The 12,594-nt window shown below is 56.0% G+C and overlaps 1 protein-coding gene across 1 annotated transcript in view; it reads right to left on the bottom strand.

The window, feature by feature from the left end:
- EFR3B (EFR3 homolog B) overlaps positions 1-12,594 on the bottom strand; it is a 92,222-nt gene that overhangs the window by 49,635 nt on the left and 29,993 nt on the right. The window contains exons 4-5 of the mRNA XM_069011882.1: positions 10,936-11,086; positions 4,634-4,755 (exon numbers count right to left, since the gene is read on the bottom strand). Coding sequence (XP_068867983.1) covers positions 4,634-4,755; positions 10,936-11,086 — 273 coding nt within the window. The remainder of the gene's footprint in view (positions 1-4,633; positions 4,756-10,935; positions 11,087-12,594) is intronic.

The raw sequence follows: 12,594 nt of genomic DNA, 5'->3' as shown, positions 1-12,594 counted from the left end.
CCCTGGGAATGGCAGCCCTGGGAGTGGGAGCCTGGGAATGCCAACCCTGGGAATGGGAGCCTGGGAATGGCAGCCTGGGAATGGCAGCCTGGGAATGGCAGTCTGGGAATGGCAGCCTGGGAATGGCAACTTGGGAATGGCAGCCTGGGAATGGCAGCCCTGGGAATGCCAGCCTGGGAATGGCAACTTGGGAATGGCAGCCTGGGAGTGCCAGCCCTGGGAATGGCAGTCTGGGAATGGCAGCATGGGAGTGCCAGCCTGGGAATGGCAGCCTGGGAATGGCAGCCCTGGGAATGGGAGCCTGGGAATGGGAGCCTGGGAGTGCCAACCCTGGGAATGGGAGCCTGGGAATGGCAGCCTGGGAGTGCCAACCCTGGGAATGGCAGCCTGGGAATGGCAGTCTGGGAATGGCAGCCCTGGGAATGACAGCCCTGCGAGTGCCAACCCTGGGAATGGCAGCCTGGGAATGCCAGCCTGGGAGTGCCAACCCTGGGAATGGCAGCCTGGGAATGGCAGCCTGGGAGTGCCAGTCTGGGAGTGCCAACCCTGGGAATGGCAGCCCTGGGAATGCCAACCCTGGGAATGGCAGCCTGGGAATGCCAGCCTGGGAGTGCCAACCCTGGGAATGGGAGCCTGGGAATGGGAGCCTGGGAGTGCCAGCCTGGGAGTGCCAACCCTGGGAATGGCAGCCCTGGGAATGCCAACCCTGGGAATGGCAGCCTGGGAATGGCAGCCCTGGAGTGCCAGCCCTGGGAATGGCAGTCTGGGAATGGCAGCATGGGAGTGCCAGCCTGGGAATGGCAGCCTGGGAATGGCAGCCTGGGAATGGGAGCCTGGGAATGGCAGCCTGGGAGTGCCAACCTGGGAATGGCAGCCTGGGAATGGCAGCCCTGGAGTGCCAGCCCTGGGAATGGCAGTCTGGGAATGGCAGCATGGGAGTGCCAGCCTGGGAATGGCAGCCTGGGAATGGCAGCCTGGGAATGGGAGCCTGGGAATGGCAGCCTGGGAGTGCCAACCTGGGAATGGGAGCCTGGGAATGGGAGCCTGGGAATGGCAGCCTGGGAGTGCCAGCCCTGGGAGTGCCAACTCTGGGAGTGCCAACTCTGGGAATGGCAGCCCTGGGAGTGCCAGCCCTGGGAGTGCCAGCCTGGGAATGGCAGCCTGGGAATGCCAGTCTAGGAATGGCAGCCTGGGAATGGCAGCCTGGGAATGGCAGCCTGGGAGTGCCAGTCTGGGAGTGCCAACCCTGGGAATGGCAGCCCTGGGAATGCCAACCCTGGGAATGGCAGCCTGGGAATGCCAGCCTGGGAGTGCCAACCCTGGGAATGGGAGCCTGGGAATGGGAGCCTGGGAGTGCCAGCCTGGGAGTGCCAACCCTGGGAATGGCAGCCCTGGGAATGCCAACCCTGGGAATGGCAGCCTGGGAATGGCAGCCCTGGAGTGCCAGCCCTGGGAATGGCAGTCTGGGAATGGCAGCATGGGAGTGCCAGCCTGGGAATGGCAGCCTGGGAATGGCAGCCTGGGAATGGGAGCCTGGGAATGGCAGCCTGGGAGTGCCAACCTGGGAATGGGAGCCTGGGAATGGGAGCCTGGGAATGGCAGCCTGGGAGTGCCAGCCCTGGGAGTGCCAACTCTGGGAGTGCCAACTCTGGGAATGGCAGCCCTGGGAGTGCCAGCCCTGGGAGTGCCAGCCTGGGAATGGCAGCCTGGGAATGCCAGTCTAGGAATGGCAGCCTGGGAATGGCAGCCTGGGAATGCCAGTCTGGGAATGGCAGCCTGGGAATGGCAGCCTGGGAATGCCAGTCTGGGAATGGCACCCCGCTAATCCCGCTGTTCTCGCTGCTTCCGCTGATCCCACTATTCCCGCTATTCCTTCTGATCCCGCTGATCCCGCTGATCCCGCTGATCCCGCTGATCCCTCTATTCTTGCTGTTCTTGCTGATCTCTCTTCCTGCTGCCCCGCTGATCCCTCTGATCCCGATAATCCCGCTGATCCCCCTAATCCCGCTATTCTCACTGCTTCTGCTGATCCCACTGATCCCACTGATCCTGCTGGTCCCGCTGGTCCCGCTGATCCCGCTGATCCCGCTGATCCCGCTGATCGCTCAATTCCCATTGCTCCCGCTAACCCTGCTAATCCCACTAATCCTGCTATCCTCGCTGATTGCTCTGATCCTGCTGATCCCACAATTCCCAGTGATCCCTCTATTCCCTCGGCTCCCGCTAATCCTGCTCACCCCATTAATCCAGCTTCTCCCCCTAATCCCACTATTCTCGCTGCTCCCGCTGCTCCCGCTGATCCCACTGATCCCGCTGATCCCAATAATCCCGCTGATCCCACTGATCCCGCTATTCTCACTGCTTCTGCTAATCCCGCTGATCCCGCTGATCCCACTGATCCCTCTGATCCCACTGGTCCTGCTGATCCCGCTGATCCCTCTATTCCTGCTGTTCTTGCTGATCCCTCTATTCCTGCTGCCCCCGCTGATCCCACTGCTCCCGATAATCCCACTGATCCCGCTAATCCCGCTATTCTCACTGCTTCTGCTAATCCCGCTATTCCCGATGATCCCTCTGATCCCGCTAATCCCGCTGGTCCCTCTATTCCCGCTGATCCCGCTGGTCCCTCTATTCCTGCTGATCCCGCTGATCCCACTGCTCCCGATAATCCCTCTGATCCTGATAATCCCTCTGATCCCACTGATCCCGCTATTCTCACTGCTTCCGCTGATCCCACTGGTCCCTCTATTCCCGCTGATCCCGCTAATCCCACTGCTCCCGATAATCCCACTCATCCCACTCATCCCACTCCTCCCACTAATACCGATAATCCCACTAATCCCGCCAATCCCACAAATCACGATATTCCCACTATTCCCGATAATCCCACTGCTCCCGATAATCCCACTAATTCTGATAATCCCGATAATCCCACTGATCCCACCAATCCCACCAATCCCATTGATCCCACTGATCCCGCTAATCCTGATAATCCCGCTGACCCCACTGCTCCTGCTAATCCCGATAATCCCGCTAATTCGAACTTTTCCAACCCCATTCCCACTTTTCCAACCCCATTCCCAAATTTCCAACCCCATTCCCATCTCCCTCCTGGAATTCCCACTTTTCCACCCCCATTCCCGCTTTTCCAGCCCCATTCCCATCTCTCTCCTGGAATTCCCATCTTTCCACCCCCATTTCTGCTTTTCCAACCCCATTCCCATCTCCCTCCTGGAATTCCCACTTTTCCAACCCCATTCCCATCTCCCTCCTGGAATTCCCAGTTTTCCAACCCCATTCCCATCTCCCTCCTGGAATTCCCATTTTTCCAACCCCATTCCCGCTTTTCCATCCCCATTCCCATCTCCCTCCTGGAATTCCCACTTTTCCAACCCCATTCCCACTTTTCCATCCCCATTCCCATCTCCCTCCTGGAATTCCCACTTTTCCAACCCCATTCCCACTTTTCCAACCCCATTCCTGCTTTTCCAGCCCCATTCCCATCTCCCTCCTGGAATTCCCAGTTTTCCAACCCCATTCCCACTTTTCCAACCCCATTCCCATTTTTCCATCCCCATTCCCACTTTTCCAACCCCATTCCCGAATTTCCAACCCCATTCCTGCTTTTCCATCCCCATTCCCACTTTTCCATCCCCATTCCCATCTCCCTCCTGGAATTCCCACTTTTCCATCCCCATTCCCACTTTTCCATCCCCATTCCCATCTCCCTCCTGGAATTCCCACTTTTCCAACCCCATTCCCATTTTTCCATCCCCATTCCCACTTTTCCATCCCCATTCCCGACTTTCCAACCCCATCCCCACTTTTCCAGCCCCATTCCCACTTTTCCAACCCCATTCCCAAATTTCCACCCCCATTCCCGCTTTTCCAACCCCATTCCCATCTCTCTCCTGGAATTCCCATCTTTCCACCCCCATTTCCGCTTTTCCAACCCCATTCCCATCTCCCTCCTGGAATTCCCACTTTTCCAACCCCATTCCCATCTCCCTCCTGGAATTCCCATTTTTCCAACCCCATTCCCGCTTTTCCATCCCCATTCCCATCTCCCTCCTGGAATTCCCACTTTTCCAACCCCATTCCTGCTTTTCCATCCCCATTCCTGCTTTTCCAACCCCACTCCCAAATTTCCAGCCTCAGTCTCACTTCCCATCCCCATTCCCACTTTCCCACCCTCATTCCCACTTTTCCATCCCCATTCCCATCTTTCCATCCCCATTCCCATCTTTCCACCCCCATTCCCACTTTTCCAACCCCATTCCCATCTCCCTCCTGGAATTCCCACTTTTCCATCCCCATTCCCATCTTTCCACCCCCATTCCCACTTTTCCAGCCCCATTCCCATCTCCCTCCTGGAATTCCCATTTTTCCAACCCCATTCCCACTTTTCCATCCCCATTCCCATCTTTCCACCCCCATTCCCGCTTTTCCAGCCCCATTCCCATCTCCCTCCACCATCCCCACTTTTCCAAGCCCACATCCCAGCACCGAATCCTCCCCTCAGCCTCCAGCATTCCCAAATCCCCGCGCCGGCAGCCGGGAGCCGGCTCAGCCCAGCCGGCCGTTCCCAGCGGGATTTTTTTCCCGTTTTTTTGTTTTTCCCGGGAATGCCGACCTGGCGCGCACGTCGGGGTCGGCGTGGCTGGAGTGGCACATCTCGCTGAAGCGCGAGACGAAGAAGTCGTAGCTGCGGTGGTACGAGGGCGTGTCCTCCTCGATGTTGGCAAACTTCACAAACTGCCCCGGAAAGAGACGGGAATCGCCGCCGGCACGGCCGGAAAAACAACCCCCGGGAAGAACAAACCATCCCGGGAAAGACGAACAAACCCCGGGAAGAACAAACCATCCCGGGAAAGACAGACAAACCCCGGGAAAGACAAACAACCCCGGGAAAAACAAACCCTGGGAAAGACAAACAACCCCTGGGAAAAACAAACCCCTGGAAAAACCAACCCCCGGGAAAATCAAACCCTGGGAAAAACAAACCCCTGAGAAAAAGAAACAATTCCCGGGAAAAACAAACAAACCCCGGGAAAAACAGACAAACCCCGGGAAAGACAAACAAACCCCGGGAAAGACAAACAACCCCTGGGAAAAACAAACCCCTGGAAAAATCAACCCCCGGGAAAAACAATCCCTGGGAAAAACAATCCCTGGGAAAAACAATCCCTGGGAAAAAGAATCCCTGGGAAAAACAACCCTGGGAAAAACAATCCCTGGGAAATTCAAACAAACCCCGGGAAATTCAAACAAACCCCTGGGAACAAGAAACAATTCCCGGGAAAAACAAACCCTGGGAAAAACAAACCCCGGGAAAGACAAACAACCCCTGGGAAAAACAAATAATCTCGGGAAAAACGAACAACCCCCGGGAAGAACAAAGCCCGGGAAAGACGAACAAACCCCGGGAAAGACAGACAAACCCCGGGAAAGACAGACAAACCCCGGGAAGTACAAACCCCCGGGAAAACAAACCCCGGGAAAAACAAACAAACCCCGGGAAAGACAAACGAGCCCCGGGAAAATCAAACCCCGGGAAAAACAAACAAATCCCGGGAAAGACAAACCCTGGGAAAAACAATCCCTGGGAAAAACAATCCCTGGGAAATTCAAACAAACCCCGGGAAAAACAACCCTCGGGAAAAGCAATTCCCGGGGAAATCAACCCTTGGGAAAAACAAACAATCCCCGGGAAAAACAAACCCTGGAAAAAACAAACAAACCCTGGGAAAAACAACCCTCAGGAAAAACAACCCCCGGGAAAAACAATCCCTGGGAAATTCAAACAAACCCCGGGAAAAACAAACCCTGGGAAAAGCAATTCCCGGGGAAATCAACCCTTGGGAAAAACAAACAATCCCCGGGAAAAACAAACCCTGGGAAAATCAACCCCCGGAAAAATCAACCCCTGGGAAAAACAACCCTCAGGAAAAGCAACCCCCGGGAAAAACAATCCTCGGGAAAATCAAACAAACCCCTGGAAAAACGAACAACCCCCGGGAAAAACAACCCTCGGGAAAATCAACCCCCGGAAAAATCAACCCCTGGGAAAAACAACCCTCAGGAAAAACAATCCCCGGGAAAAACAATCCCCGGGAAAAACAATCCCTGGGAAATTCAAACAAACCCCTGGAAAAACAAACAACCCCCGGGAAAAACAACCCTCGGGAAAAGCAATTCCCGGGAAAATCAACCCCTGGGAAAAACAATCCCTGGGAAAAACAACCCTCGGGAAAAACAACCCCCAGGAAAAACAATCCCTGGGAAATTCAAACAAACCCCGGGAAAAACAAACCCTGGGAAAATCAACCCCCGGAAAAATCAACCCCTGGGAAAAACAACCCCCAGGAAAAACAACCCTGGGAAAATCAACCCCTGGGAAATTCAAACAAACCCCGGGAAAACAAACAAACCCCAGGAAAACCAACCCCTGGAAAAATTGCCCCAAAAATCACCCGGAATTCCGGCCTTTTCCTGCCCTTTCCCACCCTTTTCCCACCCATTTCCTGCCCTTCCCCCCCTTTCCACCCCCTTTTCACACCTTCCCCGCCTTTTCCCACCCTTTTTTTCCCTCTTTTCCCACCTTTCCCCCCTTCCCCCCTTTTCCCACCCTTTTCCCACCCTTTCCCCCCCTCTTTTCCCGCCTTTTCCCACCTTTCCCGCCCTTTTGCCCCCTCTTTCCCCCCTTTTCCCGCCTCTTTTCCCAACTTTTCCCATCTTTCCCGGCCCTTTCCCCACTTTTCTCCCCCTTTTCCTGCTTTTTTTGCCGCCCTTTTTCCGCCCTTTCCCCCCTTCTTTTCCCACCCTTTCCCCCCCTTTTCCCGCCCTTTCCTCCATGGACGAAGCTGCTTTTCCCACCCTTTCCCCCCTTTTCCTGCTTCTTTTCCCACCCTTTTCCCAACTTTTCCCATCTTTCCCTGCCCTTTCCCCACCCTTCTCCCCTCTTTTCCCGCCCTTTTCCCCCCTCTTTTCCTTCCCTTCCCCCTTTCCCCCCCCTTTCCCCACCCTTTCCCCACGATTTTCCCACCCTTTCCCAGCCCTTTCCCGCCCTTTTCCCCCCTCTTTTCTCCCCCATTTCCCCACCCTTTTCCCACCCTTTTCCCCCCTCTTTTCCCCCTCTTTTCCCACCTTTCCCCCCCCCTTCCCCACCTTTCCCCCCTCTTTTCCCGCCCTTTTCCCCACCATTTTCCCACCTTTCCCCTCCTCTTTTCCCCCCTTTCCCCCATTTTGTCCCACCTTTTCCCGCCCTTCCCTCCCCCCTTTCCCCACCTTTTCCCACCTTTTCCCGCCCTTTTCCCGCCCTTTTTCCCCCCTTTCCCGCCCTTTTCCCATCTTTCCCCCCCCTTTTCCCCCCTCTTTTCCCACCCTTCCCCCCCTCTTTTCCCACCCTCTCCTCCGTGCACGAAGCCGCTTTTCCCACCTTTTCCTGCCCTTTCCCCGCCCTTTTTCCCCTCTTTTCCCCACCCTTTTCCCACCCTTTTCCTCCTCTTTTCCCGCCCTTTTCCCCCCATTTCCCGCCTTTTTCCCCCCTCTTTTCCCACCCTTCCTCCCCTCTTTTCCCGCCCTTTCCTCCATGGACGAAGCCACTTTTCCCACCCTTTTCCCGCCCTTTCCCCACCCTTCTCCCCTCTTTTCCCACCCTTTTCTTGCCATTTTCCTGCCCTTTCCCCTCCTCTTTTTCCCCCTTTTCCCACCCTTTTCCCCACCCTTTTCCCCACGCTTTCCCGCTCTTTCCGCACCCTTTCCCCTCTTTTCCCACCCTTTCCCAGCCCTTTTCCCACCCATTCCCCCCCTCATTTCCCGCCCTTTTCTCCCTCTTTTCCCGCCCTTCCTCCCCCCTCTTTTCCTGCCCTTTCCTGCCCCTTTCCCATCCTTTCCTGCCCTTTCTCTGCCCTTTCCGCCCCCTTTTCCCGCCCTTTCCTCCATGGACGAAGCTGCTTTTCCCACCCTTTCCCACCTTTTCCCGCCCTTTTCCCGCCTTTTTCCCCTCCCTCTTTTCCCGCCCTTTTCTCCCTCTTTTCCCACCCTTTTCCCCCCTCTTTTCCCCTCTCTTTTCCTGCCCTTTTCTCCTTCTCTTTTCCCACCCTTTTCCCCCCTCTTTTCCCCCCTCTTTTCCCACCTTTCCCCCCCCTTTCCCACCCTTTCCCCCCTCTTTTCCCGCCCTTTTCCCCACCATTTTCCCACCTTTCCCCTCCTCTTTTCCCCCCTTTCCCCCATTTTGTCCCATCTTTTCCCGCCCTTCCCTCCCCCATTTTTCCACCTTTTCCCGCCCTTTTTCCCCCCTTTCCCGCCCTTTTCCCATCTTTTCCCCCCCCTTTCCCCCCCTCTTTTCCCACCCTTCCCCCCCTCTTTTCCCACCCTCTCCTCCGTGGACGAAGCCGCTTTTCCCACCTTTTCCTGCCCTTTCCCCGCCCTTTTTCCCCTCTTTTCCCCACCCTTTTCCCACCCTTTTCCTCCTCTTTTCCCGCCCTTTTTCCCCCCCTTTCCCGCCTTTTTCCCCCCTCTTTTCCCACCCTTCCTCCCCTGGACGAAGCCACTTTTCCCACCTTTTCCCGCCCTTTCCCCACCCTTCTCCCCTCTTTTCCCACCCTTTTCTTGCCATTTTCCTGCCCTTTCCCCTCCTCTTTTTCCCCCTTTTCCCACCCTTTTCCCCACCCTTTAACCCACGCTTTCCCGCTCTTTCCGCACCCTTTCCCCTCCTTTCCCACCCTTTCCCAGCCCTTTTCCCACCCATTCCCCCCCTCATTTCCCGCCCTTTTCTCCCTCTTTTCCCGCCTTTCCTGCCCATTTCCCATCCTTTCCTGCCCTTTCCTGCCCTTTCTGCTCCCTTTTCCCGCCCTTTCCTCCATGGACGAAGCTGCTTTTCCCACCCTTTCCCACCTTTTCCCGCCTTTTTCCCCTCCCTCTTTTCCCGCCCTTTTCTCCTTCTCTTTTCCCACCCTTTCCCTGCCCTTCTCCCGTCTTTTCCTGCCCTTCCCCCCCCTTTTCCCACCCTTTCCCCCCTCTTTTCCCGCCCTTTTCCCTGCCATTTTCCCACCTTTCCCCTCCTCTTTTCCCCCCTTTCCCCCATTTTGTCCCACCTTTTCCTGCCCTTCCCTCCCCCCTTTCCCCACCTTTTCCCACCTTTCCCCACCCTTTTCCCATCTTTTCCCCCCTCTTTCCCTGCCCTTTCCTCCGTGGACGAAGCCGCTTTTCCCGCCCTTTTCCCACCTTTTCCCGCCCTTTCCCCACCCTTCTCCCCTCTTTTCCCACCCTTTTCCCGCCCTTTTCCCCCCTCTTTTCCCACCCTTTTTCCCCCCTTTCCCCACCCTTTTCCCGCCTTTTTCCCCCTCTTTTCCCACCTTTTCCCACCCTTTTCCCGCCCTTTTCCCCCCTCTTTTCCCCCTCTTTTCCCGCCCTTTTCCCCCCTCTTTTCCCCCTCTTTTCCCGCCCTTTTCCCACCCTTTTCTCCCCCATTTCCCCACCCTTTTCCCACCTTTTCCCACCCTTTCCCACCCTTTCCTCCATGGACGAAGCCGCTTTCACCCCCTTTCCCCCCTCTTTTCCCACCCTTTTCCCCCCCATTTCCCCACCCTTTTCCCACCCTTCCCCCCTCTTTTCCCCACCCTTTTCCCTCTTCTTTTCCCACCTTTTCCCCACCCTTCCCCCCCCTCTTTTCCCGCCCTTTCCTCCATGGACAAAGCCGCTTTTCCCGCCCTTTTCCCCTCTTTTCCCGCCCTTTTCCCCCCTCTTTTCCCACCCTTTTCCCCCCCCTTCCCCTCCCTCTTTTCCCGCCCTTTCCTCCATGGACGAAGCCGCTTTTCCCGCCCTTTTCCCACCCTTCCCCCCTCTTTTCCCCCACCCTTTTCCCTCTTCTTTTCCCACCTTTCCCCCCCCCTCCACCCCCTCTTTTCCCACCCTTCCCTCCACGGCCGAAGCCGCTTTTCCCGCCCTTTTCCCACCTTTCCCCGCCCTTTTCCCCCTTCTTTTCCCACCTTTTCCCCCCTTTTCCCCTCCCTCTTTTCCCGCCCTTTCCTCCATGGACGAAGCCGCTTTTCCCACCCTTTCCCCCCCTTTTCCCGCCCTTTTCCCCTCTTTTCCCACCCTTTTCCCCCCCATTTCCCCACCATTTTCCCACCCTTTCCCCCTCTTTTCCCCGCCCTTTCCTCCATGGACAAAGCCGCTTTTCCCGCCCTTTTCCCCTCTTTTCCCGCCCTTTTCCCCCCTCTTTTCCCACCCTTTTCCCCCCTCTTCCCCCACCCTTCCCCCCCTCTTTTCCCACCCTTTCCTCCATGGACGAAGCCGCTTTTCCCGCCCTTTTCCCCTCTTTTCCCACCCTTTTCCCCCCCATTTCCCCACCATTTTCCCACCCTTTCCCCCTCTTTTCCCCGCCCTTTCCTCCATGGACAAAGCCGCTTTTCCCGCCCTTTTCCCCTCTTTTCCCGCCCTTTTCCCCCCTCTTTTCCCACCCTTTTCCCCCCCCTTCCCCTCCCTCTTTTCCCGCCCTTTCCTCCATGGACGAAGCCGCTTTTCCCGCCCTTTTCCCACCCTTCCCCCCTCTTTTCCCCACCCTTTTCCCTCTTCTTTTCCCCCCTCTTCCCCCACCCTTCCCCCCCTCTTTTCCCACCCTTTCCTCCATGGACGAAGCCGCTTTCGCCCCCTTTTCCCCTCTTTTCCCACCCTTTTCCCCCCCATTTCCCCACCATTTTCCCACCCTTTCCCCCTCTTTTCCCCGCCCTTTCCTCCATGGACGAAGCCGCTTTTCCCGCCCTTTTCCCCCTTCTTTTCCCACCTTTTTCCCCCCCCTTCCCCCCTCCCCCTCTTTTCCCTCCCTTCCCTCCGCGGCTGAAGCCGCTTTTCCCGGCCCTTCCCGGCCCTTCCCGGCCGTGGGGATCCCTTGGGGGGGGTGGGGGCGGAATTCCGGCGTCCGGCACTCACGGAGTTGGTGCCGAGGATCTGCAGGTTGGGCTTGTCGGACTCCAGGAGCTTGGCCACCATCTTGAGGAAGCTCTCGACGAAGAGGTTGATGCTCTGGCAGTGGCACGCCATCAGCAGCTGGTCCAGCGCCTCCATGGCGATGCACACGTACCTGCGGCGCCGGGAACGCCGGGAATGCCGGCAGCGCTCCCGGCAACCCACCCCGAGCGGCCCAGCCCAGCCCCCCCCCAAAAAAAAAAAAGGTGGAGGGGATTTGGGGAAGGGGAAAGGCGGGGAAGGAAAAGGGGAGGGGAAGGGATTTAGGGGAGGGATTTGGAAGAAGGGAATGGATTTAGATGAGGGCATCCGGGAATTTGGGAATGTGGGAATTTGGGAATCTGGGAATTTGGGAGAGGAAGGGAAGGGATTTAGGGAAGGGAATCTGGGAATTTGGGAATGTGGGAATTTGGGAAAGGAAGGGAAGGGATTTAGGGAAGGGAATCTGGGAATTTGGGAATGTGGGAATTTGGGAAAGGAAGGGAATGGATTTAGGGAAGGGCATCTGGGAATCTGGGAATTTGGGAATTTGGGAGAAGAAGGGAATGGATTTAGGGAAGGGAATCTGGGAATTTGGGAGAGGAAGGGAAGAGATTTTGGGAAGGGAATGGATTTGGGAAGGGAATCCGGGAATTTGGGAATTTGGGAAAGGAAGGGAATGGATTTAGGGAAGGGAATCTGGGAATTTGGGAATCTGGGAATTTGGGAAAGGAAGGGAATGGATTTAGGGAAGGGAATGGATTTGGGAAGGGAATCCAGAAAAAAAAAAGGTGGAGGGGATTTGGGGAAGGGGAAAGGCGGGGAAGGAAAAGGGGAGGGGAAGGGATTTAGGGGAGGGATTTGGGAGAAGGGAATGGATTTAGATGAGGGCATCCGGGAATTTGGGAATGTGGGAATTTGGGAATCTGGGAATTTGGGAGAGGAAGGGAAGGGATTTAGGGAAGGGCATCTGGGAATTTGGGAATGTGGGAATTTGGGAAAGGAAGGGAAGGGATTTAGGGAAGGGAATCTGGGAATTTGGGAATGTGGGAATTTGGGAAAGGAAGGGAATGGATTTAGGGAAGGGAATCTGGGAATTTGGGAGAGAAAGGGAAGAGATTTTGGGAAGGGAATGGATTTGGGAAGGGAATCCGGGAATTTGGGAATTTGGGAAAGGAAGGGAAGGGATTTAGGGAAGGGAATCTGGGAATTTGGGAATCTGGGAATTTGGGAAAGGAAGGGAATGGATTTAGGGAAGGGAATGGATTTGGGAAGGGAATCCAGAAAAAAAAAAGGTGGAGGGGATTTGGGGAAGGGGAAAGGCGGGGAAGGAAAAGGGGAGGGGAAGGGATTTAGGGGAGGGATTTGGGAGAAGGGAATGGATTTAGATGAGGGCATCTGGGAATTTGGGAATGTGGGAATTTGGGAATGTGGGAATTTGGGAGAGGAAGGGAAGGGATTTAGGGAAGGGCATCTGGGAATTTGGGAATGTGGGAATTTGGGAATCTGGGAATTTGGGAGAGGAAGGGAAGGGATTTAGGGAAGGGCATCTGGGAATTTGGGAATCTGGGAATTTGGGAAAGGAAGGGAATGGATTTGGGGAAGGGAATCTGGGAATTTGGGAATCTGGGAATTTGGGAAAGG

The sequence above is a fragment of the Aphelocoma coerulescens genome, chromosome 3, assembly GCF_041296385.1.
Source record: "Aphelocoma coerulescens isolate FSJ_1873_10779 chromosome 3, UR_Acoe_1.0, whole genome shotgun sequence".
Classification (NCBI taxonomy): domain Eukaryota; kingdom Metazoa; phylum Chordata; class Aves; order Passeriformes; family Corvidae; genus Aphelocoma; species Aphelocoma coerulescens.
The sequence above is the reverse complement of the archived record's forward strand: the minus strand, read 5'-3'. Positions and strand labels throughout refer to the sequence as shown.